This window comes from Glycine max, chromosome 3 (genome assembly GCF_000004515.6).
Source record: "Glycine max cultivar Williams 82 chromosome 3, Glycine_max_v4.0, whole genome shotgun sequence".
Lineage (NCBI taxonomy): Eukaryota > Viridiplantae > Streptophyta > Magnoliopsida > Fabales > Fabaceae > Glycine > Glycine max.
The window spans coordinates 4291571-4305515 of record NC_016090.4 but is presented as its reverse complement, the minus strand read 5'-3'; the positions used below and the strand labels follow the sequence as shown (position 1 = coordinate 4305515).

At 32.4% G+C, this 13945-nt stretch overlaps 2 protein-coding genes across 2 annotated transcripts; both read right to left on the bottom strand.

Moving 5' to 3' along the window:
* Nucleotides 1-515: 515 nt before the first annotated feature.
* Nucleotides 516-1766, bottom strand: LOC106798136 (uncharacterized). The gene has a single exon (XM_014774088.1). It carries the CDS (start codon nucleotides 1764-1766, stop codon nucleotides 516-518), a length of 1251 nt encoding a protein of 416 aa, XP_014629574.1.
* A 9589-nt stretch (nucleotides 1767-11355) lies between these two features.
* RPSUN1 (race-specific resistance protein RpsUN1) lies at nucleotides 11356-13728 on the bottom strand. The gene is made up of 9 exons (NM_001353590.1): nucleotides 13635-13728; nucleotides 13338-13507; nucleotides 13038-13216; nucleotides 12915-13002; nucleotides 12593-12808; nucleotides 12468-12500; nucleotides 12395-12433; nucleotides 11755-11814; nucleotides 11356-11670 (listed from the first exon to the last, which is right to left on the bottom strand). The coding sequence occupies exons 1-9, from the start codon at nucleotides 13726-13728 to the stop codon at nucleotides 11356-11358; spliced, it is 1194 nt and encodes a 397-aa protein (NP_001340519.1).
* Between the last annotated feature and the right edge of the window lie 217 nt (nucleotides 13729-13945).

Sequence of the window (13945 nt, the reverse complement as noted above, 5' to 3'; positions counted from 1 at the left end):
ATTTCATACAAACCAACTCTAGACATCATCTCTCTCAAATCAACATATTCAGACTCAGTTACATCTCTGCCACCAATTCTATCTTCAGCCTTTAGAACATTGTTGAAATCGCCCAAAAGACACCAAGGATCAGCCTGCTGAACTCTGAGATCTTCGATATCTTTCCAAAGCTTCCTTCTATCATCTAAGTGATTAAGAGCATAAATAGCCGTGCACCAATGCAAGAAATCACCATTGGGATTATAGACACCACAGTGAATCAGCTGAGAAGTACTACAAATGTGCTTGATCATAACTTTGCTATCATCCCAAATAAACCAGATTCTCCCATTTTCATGCTTATCATAGTATCCAGATACTTCATATTCAGATTGAGTTTATTTCTAACAGTAAGAGCTTATTCTTTCTTACTCGAGTTTCAAGAAGAACAATAATAGTGGGGTTGAGACTCTTGAGACGGGAACTGATCTCTATCGTCTTACCAACCTTATTTAGTCCCCTAATGTTCCAAGAAATCATCCTGGCACTTTCTCCTGCACCACTAGAGAGTCATTCACAACTCCTAGTAGGCCAAATCCATTAGAGCAATTCAATTCAGAGGTACCTGTATCAGTAATTATCTTCTTTCCAGCTTTCTGCATTGTACCTGTATCAGTAACTGTCTTTTTTCCTGCCTTCTGTACTGTAGTCCACTCTGAAACCAGGTCCTCAGTATTAGTAGTGTTGATCATCTGTGTCTCCTTATTGCTAGGCCCCCCTTCCTCTTGCTCATTACTTTTCAGAGTAGGTTTTGGTACCCAAACTTTCTCTTTTCTGACTTTAGGTTTTTCACACACATGTCCAAACTTTTTACACTTTCCACAGTACTTCGGTTTCCATTCATACTCCACAGCTTGAATTAACTCATGCCCTTCATTATCAGCAATAGTGATTTCCTTTGGCATTTCTTGGGTGATATCAATCTCCACTAACATTCTAGCATAAGAGATTCTCAGCCTTTGAGCTGTGCATTCATCTGTAACTATCGGTTTTCCCAGTATACTACCAATTTTCCCCATGGTTTTCGCACCCCAAAGGTATAAAGGTAATTGAGGAAGCTTAATCCAGATAGGGATTGTTCTCAGCATGTCTCTCTTGAGATTAAACTCAGGGGACCAATCTCTAAGGAGCATAGTCATGTTCATAATTGTGTAAGGACCCTTCGATAAAATTTCATCCTTGTCCTGGGAAGAATGGAAACGCATAATGAAGTATCCTTCATCATTATAGAACAGATCTGGCAATTTCACAGAACTCCAATTCTTTTCCATGAATTGCTTAACAGAATTCATACTAAGATCTCTCCCTATGACATACATAATCAAAGCAGATTCCCAATATTTAAGCTCACCAATGATGTCTTCAGGTTCAATTTCAGCAATCGGCTTTCCTTCCACAATCTTTGGAGCAAAAAACTCAAGAGCCATCCCATTCTCAGGCTTACGATTTCCACTAATTACATCAGTCCATAGCTTTCTTGGTACCTTATTTTCGTTCGTCTCCTCTTTAGGTTTCTCTGGTACATTGCAGCTCGGTAGGTTAGTTGAAGGAATTGGGGTTTCTTCAGATTCATCATCCTCAGAGCTCACATAGTCTTCAACAGTAACTTCATGACTAGCATTGCTAGGTTCCGGGTTCAATTTCGGTGGTGATTTTTGAGTAGTTGTTGACGGTGGCACCGGAATTTTAGCCGGCCGCCCTCGCCCACGCCCTCGTCCTCTCCCCATTCAAAATCGACGTCCAGGAAAAAAGTCAAACTACACCTAGTGAAATATGTATTGCGTGAGGCTGGTTTCAATAGCTGAATTTTTATTTGTGAGGTTTTTCGTTGGATACAATGTGAAGGATGAAAAGGTGTACAAGTGAAAATACTTCTTAGACATTGCTAAAAACAAAATAAAAAAATTGTAGATTATTTTTTCCTATTGATCACAAATAAAAATGGTACTATCAATGATCAATCTCATTTCTTTCTTGAAATTATCTATAAACAAAACAATTTTCATATTTGGTTCATCAAGAAACAATACTTTTTATATTACTATATTATACTTACTTCTATGTTACATGTCACTATATTTGATTATCATAATTTTTTTTTAAAGAATTGGTCACTTCACATATATGTATACATACCTGTGAATAAGAGCACTGTGCTAGTTGAGATTATCTGGGATTCTAAAAGAACAAAAGCTTTAAACATTAAAAATTTAAAATTAGATTGCAAATTAAAAAACACCAATATGCAGGACATATATATAAATCTTGAAAATTTTGGGGGAGCAATGCTTAAGTGTATTTTGTGTTTTTGTATATTACATTTTTAATTTTTATCCGCTAATCCAATGTAATAAACTACTTTAAAGAAATAAAAATTAAAAACACGATTATACTAATTATTACCTGGCCTTTGGAACCGAAGTCCACTAGGAGTGTTTCCCCAAGCAATCAAGAGAATCTAGGCAGAGAGCATCTAACTTTTTTTTTTCCGGTGCAGTTTGTCGAGTGCAAAGTTCTGCTGATTTGCCAATTATACGTATATAATTATTATTAATTTGGTTATTCACCAAGTTATTATGCAGAGGCTAATTATTGAGAAAAACATGATTTATTAATTTAGCTACATTTTTGCCGGCGTTTATTGTGAAAGATAAAACATGACAAGCATTACTGACGAGGACTTTACGCTTAGGGTTTGAAGACTTTTGTAAGATCGTAAGAGTTGTGGTGATTGTTTTTAATTTATTTTGTTTGTCCCTTGGCTACGTCTTTATGTGCTTATTGACCACCATGAGTTGATTAGTAATTGAGTTTAATGTCACATATTGTATAAATTAATTTTATATAATCATTTAATCATAAATCATATATTTTGAATTATTTTATTATAATTATTTTAAAAGTTAATAAATTTACCATACATAATGAATTATAATTAAATATTTTTTTAAAAATTTCTAAATAATTACTAGGATTGATTTTAGAAATGAAAGCCAAGCACGTAATTGGTTAATTAATCTGGTTATTTTATATAAAATAATGCTCATCAATCTTAAATAATTTCTGATGTGTAAAAGTTAAGTTTCAAGGCTTGATTAAGTGATAATTTGGATGTAAGTATTGTTGATATATATTAATATTAAGGATCTCTTTGGATAAATTTAGTCAGAAGTACTAAAAAAATTTGAATGAACTTTTTTATAAGTTAATGTTAGTTTATACATAAGTTAAAAATATCTTTTGGAAAAACTAATATGAAAAACTCTTTTTTTCTTATTTTGTTAGAATTCTTTCTGAAAAAGTTTACCTAGACAGGTTGTTCTTAAAAAACTTTTTAGAAATTTAAGAACATCGTAACATATATATTACAAGCTTGTAAGTTACAAAATAGAGAAATTCTAGAGAAATAATTTGAATTTAATCAATTACTTTTTTATTTGATTATGTAACTACTACCAACTAACTTTAATTAAAATAAGATTTATTCTCTCTCTATATATTTCTCATCCTATATCACCATTTTTTTCTTAGTATTTAATGGTTCTAAAGAATAATTGATCTTGACAAATATTGCAATAAGTGCTTCAATTCTTTCACAAATTAGGAAATGAAAATTTAGATATTGTTTTTAGGTTTCAACAGCAACACCAAAAGGTGGGAAGCAGAAGCTCAAAATTAACCACGATATAAGGGCAGTTCCATTTGATTTTGATCTGGTCAGATTTTGTTTACAAAAACCAACTTGAAAATGTAAACATAAAATATTAAAGAACTTGCAGACATATCCCAGCTAGCTGGGAATACATTGTAATTGTATATAGAAAACATACCGTTACAGTGTAGTCCCAAAAAAATTTGGACGTGTTGGCATGGCATCATTAATTGGTGAAAGAAGATTCTCTCTCTCTCTCTCTCTCTCTCTCTCTCTCTCTCTCTCTCTCTCTCTCTCTCTCTCTCTATATATATATATATATATATATATATATATATATATATATATATATATATATATATATATCAAGGATCAAGCTTGCACTATGGTTTATAGGCGGGCGGACAAAATAATGTGATTAAATGAATAACTGCAGTATAATTTCAAGGATCAACCTAGCACAAAGCTTGAAAATCGACTAAAAGTAGCACCGGTAATAGTTTTCTTTTGTGCCAAACTAATTTGAAATTCCTAGTACTTCATGAAAATGAATTTAATTCCTGTCAAATTGAGACAGGTTTGATTGCAATTTTCAATAATAAACTCTTATCCGATGCAAACTTATTGAATGCTGTTTAAATAAGATGCCTTGCCAACAGGGTTGGAGAAAAACAGTAGTTTTAGGATTGGACAAGCCAGGATCCACGTCGGGCCTTAGTTTTAGTGAAGTCCTCCATAGTGGGAATTGAAGAGCCTCGTGGGGTGCTTATTTGGAGGACTCAAACCCAAGTCTGATGTACCTATTCTCCTTAAACGCTACACGGACAAGGTATGTGAGCAATTTCTTATAATTCTTTTAGTGTAAATCTGAGTCAAAATTGACTAGGTCTACAAACTTTTAATTATGCCATGTTGATGATACCTTAATTTGTAGTGTCAATTGACAGAATTTTAAATTGCTTGAACTAGTTGATGGAGTACTCCTACTTGTTTGATCAAGCAGATCGATGAATCAGAGGATCCATACATTCGGTTATTTTATACGAGGAGATTACAAAACACTAGTTAAAAAATGGCCATATATTTTTTATAAAAAAAAATAATCTCTACATTGGCGGTAGAGATTAGAACACAGACATTTTACAAATTTTAACACACATTATACATCTGTTTTACATAGAACTACTGTAAAAAAATAATTTCTACATCAGTTTAACACTTTCGTCAAAAGTGTTTGATTTTAAATGATAATGATTTCAACATCGATTCAAAATCATTCTTGAAAACCTTTCAGAATCATCATTAAAAGCCTTTTTTTTAATTTATGATATATTAACAATATATTGTCAATAGGTTGACCAGAATTTCTTTAGCATTACAAATTGGTTAGTCCCCCAAACTCTATGTTGGGCCAACAACCATAAATTCAAAATAAAATAAATTAAACATGTTCAATATATAAAATACTAAAAATATATAAATTTACAAAAAAAAAAATAGTTAATCAAATGGAGATTAATAGGCCTTTCTTTTCTTACATTTTTTAGCCTAATCTAACCCATTGGATAGAGCCGAATAAGCCTAGTTTTATTTGCCATAAATTAAGTTCCCAACTTGTAACCATCCAGTATCACTATTAATTACTTTATACTAACATAATGTATACGATCCATTTTATAAGAAAACTCTTCATTAATTTGTTTATAAAAATGTGTTTATTTTTTTAAGTTATGCAACCACTATCCAACTATGAAACAAAGATACGCCACTAAGAGATACATTGTACATACAACACAAAGCGTCGAAAGCATAAATATCTTTGTTTCATAGTTAAAATAAGATGTCATTGAAAGTTAAAAGTTTCAACATCGATCTTAAAACGACCATTGTATAAAGACAATGTTTTCTACATCGCGCCTAACGTACCAACCGTCTTTGATAAGTAATTATTACAACGGTGGTAAACTAATCATCGATGTAGAAATTAGACCTTCTACATCAGTATTATATTCGTGAACAATTTAAAAAAAAAGGGTTTTCCACATCGGTGCTCACTTAAGCGCCGATGTAGAAATTTGTTATTTCGAAGACGGTAGTGATGTCAGCACCATCTTAGAAATAACAGATTTCTACATCGGTGCTTATGTCACCATCGATGTTAAATATCGAATAACCTGCAATTAAAATTTAGGTCAATTAATAATTTTTATATTTTCAATATTATCAATATTTCTAATAATTAATAAATATTATTATATAATATGAAAATCAATATTTATAATTACAATATTATCAATATTGCTAATAATAAGTAAATATTATTATAGAATATGAAAATCAATTTATAATAACAATATTACAATATTATCTACATTAGTACTAATAAAGAAATACTGCCTTTTCAGACTCAATATATTCTCACCACCACATCATCAATTCCCCTGCACCGCAATAAAACATGAAAACCTTAAAACACCTAACCCGAAACTTGTATGCCAGTCAGCAACATGATAAGCAGAAGTTTATTAGGTTTAGAGTTGCAGCAAAAAGTTTCAACTTTTTAAATGCCTTAAACAAAGACTTCATCGAGAACATGAGTGAGAAGGTGAAATTATTAACATAAAATAATTAACATGTGATGTGAATATATAGCATATCTAAGATAAATATATATATACATGTGCTGTAGCGCGACCTATTCCATCCCACATGTTATATGTACCCGTGCTATTCTCAGACCAATCACCAAAATTCATCACACATGTTAGTGTAAATCTGAGTCAATGACTACGATTTAAAAAATTGACGAGGTCTACTAACTTTTAATTATGCCATGTTGATAATACCTTAATTTGTAGTGTCAATTGACAAAATTTTAAATTGTTTGAACTGGTTGATGGAGTACTCCTACTTGTTAGATCTAGCAGATTGATGAATTAGGGGATCCATATATTCGGTTATTTTATACGAGGAGATTACAAAACACTAGTTAAAAAATGGCCATATATTTTTTTATAAAAAAAAAAATTTCTACATTGGCGGTAGAAATATAGAACACTTACAGTTTTACAAACTTTAACACACATTATACATCGGTTTTATGTAGAACTAGTGTAAAAAAAAAAATATTTTCTACATTAGTTTAAAACTTTTGTTGAAAGTGTTTGATTTTCAACGATGATGATTTCATCATCGATTCAAAATCGTTGTTGAAAACCTTTCACAATCATCATCAAAAGCTTTTTTTTTTTAAATAATGATTTATAATATATTAACAATATATTGTCAATAGGTTGAACCAAATTTCTTTAGCATTACAAATTTGTTAGTCCCCCCAAACTCTATGTTGGGCCAACAACCATAAATACAAAATAAAGTAAATTCAACATGTTTAATATATAAGCTGAATCTATGGCTGATGCTAGGTGCACCCAACATTTTTAAAAATGCCAAAATTGCCCCTGCACTTTCTTCGCATTTATGTTGGGTGTGTATGAGGGTGGTCCGTAAATCATACGAATCAAGTTGATCCATAAGATTGATATGGATCAAGTTGATCCGTAAGGCTTCTACTGATCAACTTAAAAGACTTACGGATCAAGGATATTTCAATCTTTTCCCCTTAAGTGCTGGGTGCACCAGCAATAATGCAGAGTGCACTTAGCATTTGTCCAAATCTATGGAGATTAATCGGCCTTTTTTTTTGCTTACATTTTTTGAGCCTAATCTAGCCCATTGGGTAGAGCTGAATAAGCCTAGTTTTATTTGCCATAAATTAAGTTACCAACCTGTAATTACTTTATACTAACATAATGTATACGATCCATTTTATAAGAAAACTCTCCATTAATTTGCTTATAAAAATGTGTTAATTTTTTGTAAGTTATGCAACCACTATCCAACTACGAAACAAAGATACGCCACCATGAGATACATTGTACATACAACACAAAGCCTCGAAAGCATAAATATCCTCGCCTTATGGCACTACTACACCAACATACTCATCATACCCTAGTTGGTCGCATACTACACTAGACTATGCCTAAGAAGAAGGAACAATTAATGGGTGCATGGAGAGTTAGTAGGCGACTAAGCACGAGTACCTCCTCCTGCAGGGGCTTTTAAAGTTAAGACGGATGGTTCTTACTATCCCTCCTCGAACCAAGCTTTTTGTGGAGGTCTTATTCTAGATTCCTTAAGTGTTCCCATAGCTATTTTCACTTCAAAGGATTACTTTTGAGATGGATTCTCTTGTGGTGGTTTGTATCATCCAAAAATTAAGATTTCTCCAAGTCCATTTTGTTATGACCACTTCTTGCTGATATCAGGAAGCATATATGTCTATGACAGATTGAGACCCTTCTATATATCTCTCATATTTATAAAGAGGCTAATAGAAGTGCTGATTTTTTTGGAAAAATTAGGTCACCAGGATAATTTTGTTTTTCCCAGAGTTGATTCCCGTATTAACATGTAATGAGCCTATAATAAATGTTTGTTTTTGTTATTTTAAACAATATAAGAAACACAAAAACCATATTAACGTGATCTAACATAATTTTTTATACATGAGAAAACTTAAAAAAGCAAAGCAAACTAAACACGCGTACAAAATCTAATAAGAATCTCAGCCTACATCTGCTAAAAGAGACAAAGACAGTTTAGGTGGGCAATGTTGCGAAACTAGAAATGAATTATCACTAGGTTGAGGCTCCAAACTTAATTAGCAAGCCAATTTGCACAGACGTTGCCTTCGCCAGAAACTTGATTAATTGAGTTGATGACGGTGAAACTTGCTGGTTTCTTCTAAGATGAGTTTAAGAGCCACTGTAGAATCATACTCACAAACTACATCCCTAAGCCTAGATTGCAGACATGACAGAGACCATAAAAGATGGCAAGGAGTTCACAGCCTTGAGATTGGTACACAATCTAGTCCACATGATCCTGAGTATCCCGAAATCCATTGGCCAAGAAGGTTGCTTAAACACTACTAGAATTATTACTTTCTAAGTCGGTTAAATCGCACATTTTACGACGATTTTGAACCGTCGTAAAATGAGGTGTCATAAAAGGCAAACAAATTATAAAGACGGACATGAGAACCGTCGTTGTATATGCCACTTTTTATGACGGTTATATGTTAACTGCTGTAATATGTTGTATCAGTTTACGATGGTTATTTGCTTAACCGTCCTAGTAAGCGTGTATGGTAATTGACATTTTACGACGGTTGTAATTTAATCGTCTTAGAAAGTTCCACCTACTACGACGGTCTATGAAAGACCGTCTTTATATGTGTCTTCAGGAAATGACTTTCTACTACGATTATTGGATAACCGTCGTAATATGTCCACACACCCGTATTATGTCTTTCTAATGCAAATTAAACAACTGGCAGTTTTAAATTGAACTTGAAATTATAATCAGAGAACCATAATGTAGGTGTCTCCCATATCATGGCAAAGAAAACAAAAAGAAATCGCTTTGTAAGATAAGACATATCCAAGGAGGTGACTAATCTAATATCACGAATGAATGAAATTAAAACTCACTTGCACTTGAAGCTGGAGTTGCTTTAAATATTCTATGACCTCATCTAGCATTGAAGCTCTGTCTATCTATTGAAAACAAACACAAAGGAATCATAAAAAAAAAAAAATTCTATAAAAAAAAGAAAATAGTAATATTTTTTAAGATTAATCAAGTTAATGAAGAGAGAAATGATTATAAATATATGTCGAGATACAGTACTTTGTTGGAATTTGGAATTAAATTCTTCAAGGTTTTCATTTTCTCCTTAGTCTTATTCCTTCTCTCCACACATCAAAATCATCAATCAAAATTAAAAAATAGAAAGATTTCTCATAAAATTAAAAGATAAAAACTTAATCTTTTTAGACAAATTATGGAACCCTATAGTTTTACTCCTCTTTGACAAAGAACATGGTGGTGAGACAAGTTTCGATGCCTCCACACTCTTTTATCAAAAAAAAAAAAAAACTTCAACTCACTAATAGTAAAAGGGTCATCCAAAATGTAATTTTTTGAATTTCCAAAAGATTTACCCAACTCTGTGTTCTAAGTTTCCTTAAAACTTTAAAGTGAAAATCATATAAACTATTAACAAGGTTTAAAAAAATAGATTTCAATAATTTTAAGCAGAATTTGTACTTATGATTTATGATATAAGAAGCAAAAACAAGATTAAGAAATTGAATAAAATAAAATATGGTGGCAAGGTTCCCTTGGTGAAAGTTAATAAAATTGTTTTTTAACTAATTTTAAATTATTTATTCCTAACATTTTATTAATTTAAATATAAAATTAACTTCTGTAATATCCTTAAGCAAGGTCGGATGGACTTCTATAAAGAATTTATTAATAAATTATATTTGAATTTCTTAAACAAAATCGAGTTTGAATAATGTGAACGAAGAAAATATGATTAATTGGGAGTGAAGGTTTCCCTAAAAATGATGAATGAAATCCTAAGAAGTATTTTTGGACTTTTTTATGGCGGCCCTAAAAGGTACTAGACAAAATAAATGGGTGTGTGGGAGTGGGAAAGTTGGCTAATGAATCTCCACCGTAAATCAAGGGATTTCATTAAACAAATGGCGTCAAACTTTTGCTGCATGGAAACCTAGCCGCCCAAAATTCTTCAAATACATATTTAAATAAATAAACGTTAAGTTCTAATCTCTAGCTAGCTAGACCTGTGAAGCACCATCATATACTTATTTGAGACACAGCTAGACACCAAATATAGATATTTTTCTCAAAAGAATTCAAACTTTGATTCATTATAGACTCAACTTGTATTTTAAATAAAATATTTATTACAAAAATTAATGATTTTTAATGATATCATAATTCAAGATTAGTTGATATATATATATATATATATATATATATATATATATATTCTATCAGTTTATTTTAAATTAATATATTTTTAAAATTAATTGATCTATAATTTAATGATTATAATTATGATATTAAAAAGGAAGAAACCTAGGTTTTTTATTTGCATATAATTGATACACGTTATTGTTATTATACTCACAACCAACTAACTTTTTAACATATGGTCCCTTCTTCAAGAGACAGTGATCATTTGTTCATCATAAATGTCCCTATCTCGCATTCCCACTCCTCTATTTGAAAAATAGCTACCAATTTTATTATATAAATTTTACTAAGTGTTAGTAGTATTTTATAAGTCATTTTAGCTAGCAATGTTTCATACTAAAACCCTACAAATTAATCGATAAAAATACTCGTAAAAATTATACGTATTTTTCGGTCTATAATAAATTTTTTCGGTCTATAAAAATACTCGTAAAAATTATACATAACAAAAAAAGTAATTTACAATATTAATACCTTTGAAGTAATGCTGGACATTGAAATGTTAATGAAATTTGCTCCAGCTTCAGTTGCTACAGCCTTTGCAAGCATTGTTGACAAACGGTATGGCAAAAATGAAACTTAAGTCAGGTACAAGTCAGAACAAAGCTCTATATTATTTAAAAAATGAAAATCAAGTAATCACTTTGTTAGCAGTAATTGGCCATATTCGAAAGGCAGTGTAAATCAAACAATGGATATGGATGGCCAGGATGGGTAGGCTTGATAGCAGGAAACAAAATAGAATGTTATCCACAGAAACAACTTCTAAAATGACATTGAGCATTTCTAAGCGCAGTTAGGAAAATTTCACAAAGCCAATGCATGAGATTCCACATATTCCAAAGGCAAATCACACTAATGCACAACAAGTGAAAAAAATAGAAACATGCAGAAAAAATGCAACAAGAGGAAGCATAGGATAATAAAAGCAAAAAAGGCACATAAAAACTATCAGATGTTTCCGGACTCACTGTGCAAACGCTGACAATATTGGATTGAACTTTCATAGTTTCAATATCACGTTCTAATTGTTGCTTCCAATCAGAAAGTAAAGCCTCGTCCTGTACAAGTTGATTTAAAATGGATACATGAACTGTATATAGAAATGGAATAAATTTCATATTGAAGTTAATCTAACATCAAACCTGAGGCAGCTGTATTGTCACTTTGTTTGGGAAAAGACGCCCAAGTTGCTTCAAGGTCATCTATATCAAAGAAGAATACACTAAAAAAATAATGAGTACATCTATGTAGCATAAAGCATTACCCCATCTCAAGGTCACAAGGCAGCAACTTGAAAAAATAATTAAAGTTGTGCCAAGACTCATCCTCCCCTTACATTTTACAAAAATGAATAACAACAACAACTTGAAAAAGTTGAACCGGATTCTTCCACCACTTATAGAAAAGAAATTCAAACCATCCATCTATTTAGGCATTTCAAACTAAACCATGGAGAAATTTATCATGTTGCAGTAAAAGCAAAATAATATTACTTTTATATGCACAGAATTCTAGAATCCAGAGAGTATAAGATCTAAATAATTGACAAAATATGCTCCATGGTAAGTACCTATCAAGCATGAGTTATATCCTTAATAATTTTAAGGAAGTATCTGAAGTCCAAGAGGAATAAAAGTGAAAGAGGTAAAGACAAAAAACATAGAGTCAACAGTCAGCCAATTACTACAACATTAGGTGGCAAGCTTTCAAATTTATTTTTCAAAACTTCTACTCTAATTAGAGGTAACCTATGCACAAAACAGTGAAGGGTGTTAGATATACTTCTTCAGGAATAGAGGCATCTTTTGGACCGGTAAAGAACTGGCACAACCTCAAAAATATCATTAATTGCAACTTTATCTGCATCATCCCCTCTAGAATCATCTACCTGTAGTAAATGATTTATCAAACCAGAACAAAAATTATAGCATTCAATATGCTAACATGCAGCTAAGGCAACAAAACTACAATAAAATCCACTGAATTACCAGAACAAAAGAACCCACGATCATCCTCACAAAGGCCTCCAAGATCATTGCCATCTGGGATTGATTTATCAAACCTAACCCCAATTTTTGAAGACCTATTATCTTCAAAAGCAAGCAGAACTTTTCCCCGGGAGCCATAGCTTGGTCCCCAGATCAATATAGAAGAAGAATAAAATCTTAATTTTCCAGAATAAGAAAAACATATAAACTAAATGATTAGATATCAAAAAAATAGCAGGAGGACAAAATATCAACATAAACAGATACTTAAAAAATGTGAAACTGAAATAAATAAACTGCAAAGCTTTGTAGACAGTCTGCATAACAGAAATTGAAACACCTTTTGAATAGCTATGAGCAATGCACCAGAGAAAAACCATAAAAACACATAACACAGTAAATCTAGAGCTTAAGTGCATTTAGGTTTAGTTAAATACAAAGGAGAATGATAAAAACACAAAAATATCTGAACTGAAGTACTAAAAAAACATACACCAAGCAATGAGAGACAATTGACAATTAGTAGCCTGGCACCAAAATGCTTCGCAAGTGCCTTGCACAAAGTCTCCTGATATATTTCCGAACCTACGCAAGAATCATATAAAATATCACTTCTCTATTACAAAAAGGGAAAATAGCAGCAAAGAATATCAACATAGCTATAGTTCACATGTAGTTCAGGCAACATAATCAAGAGATAAAATAATAAGTAATTGTATGCCAGAAGAAACAAAAACCACCTCATCACCTCCACTTAAAATCAGACGGGAATTCTTTTGATATGTCTTGCCATTAACTTGAATAGAAGCTTTGCCCCCTGTGATTTCAAGTAATGCAACAGACGAGCCTCCACGCTGAACAGAATCCAAATAACAACTGGTCAGTAATATTGAAAGACATGGAAATGCTCAACTGTAATTTTCTTCAGTAATATCTTTAATCAAAGGCGCGTGCGTTGTCGAGTGAGGTGTCTCGTCTCTATGTTGAGGTGGTTGGACACTGAACACAAAACAAAGGCCTTCATGGAGGCAGACTCATCGAGCGCATCAGGGCCAAGAGGAACAACATCGGAGGGAGGTGGAAGTGGCGACAGAACCTTGGGGACGGGGACCTGAACGGTGGCGTCATCCCTGCACGTGTCGGCGAGGAAGTCGTGGAGCACTCAAACGTCGTGGAGCTCAAGAACCCTAGGGTATGAGGGAGACAGGGCTTGAGGGGGTTAGAATGTTTCCATGAGACTCTGAGAGGGAGACCGTGCTTGAGGGGGTTAGAATGTTTCCATGAGACCTAGCGAAGACTCGTAAGACAACGGCGGAGAGGGAGAAGAAACAAAAGAACGCTCGTT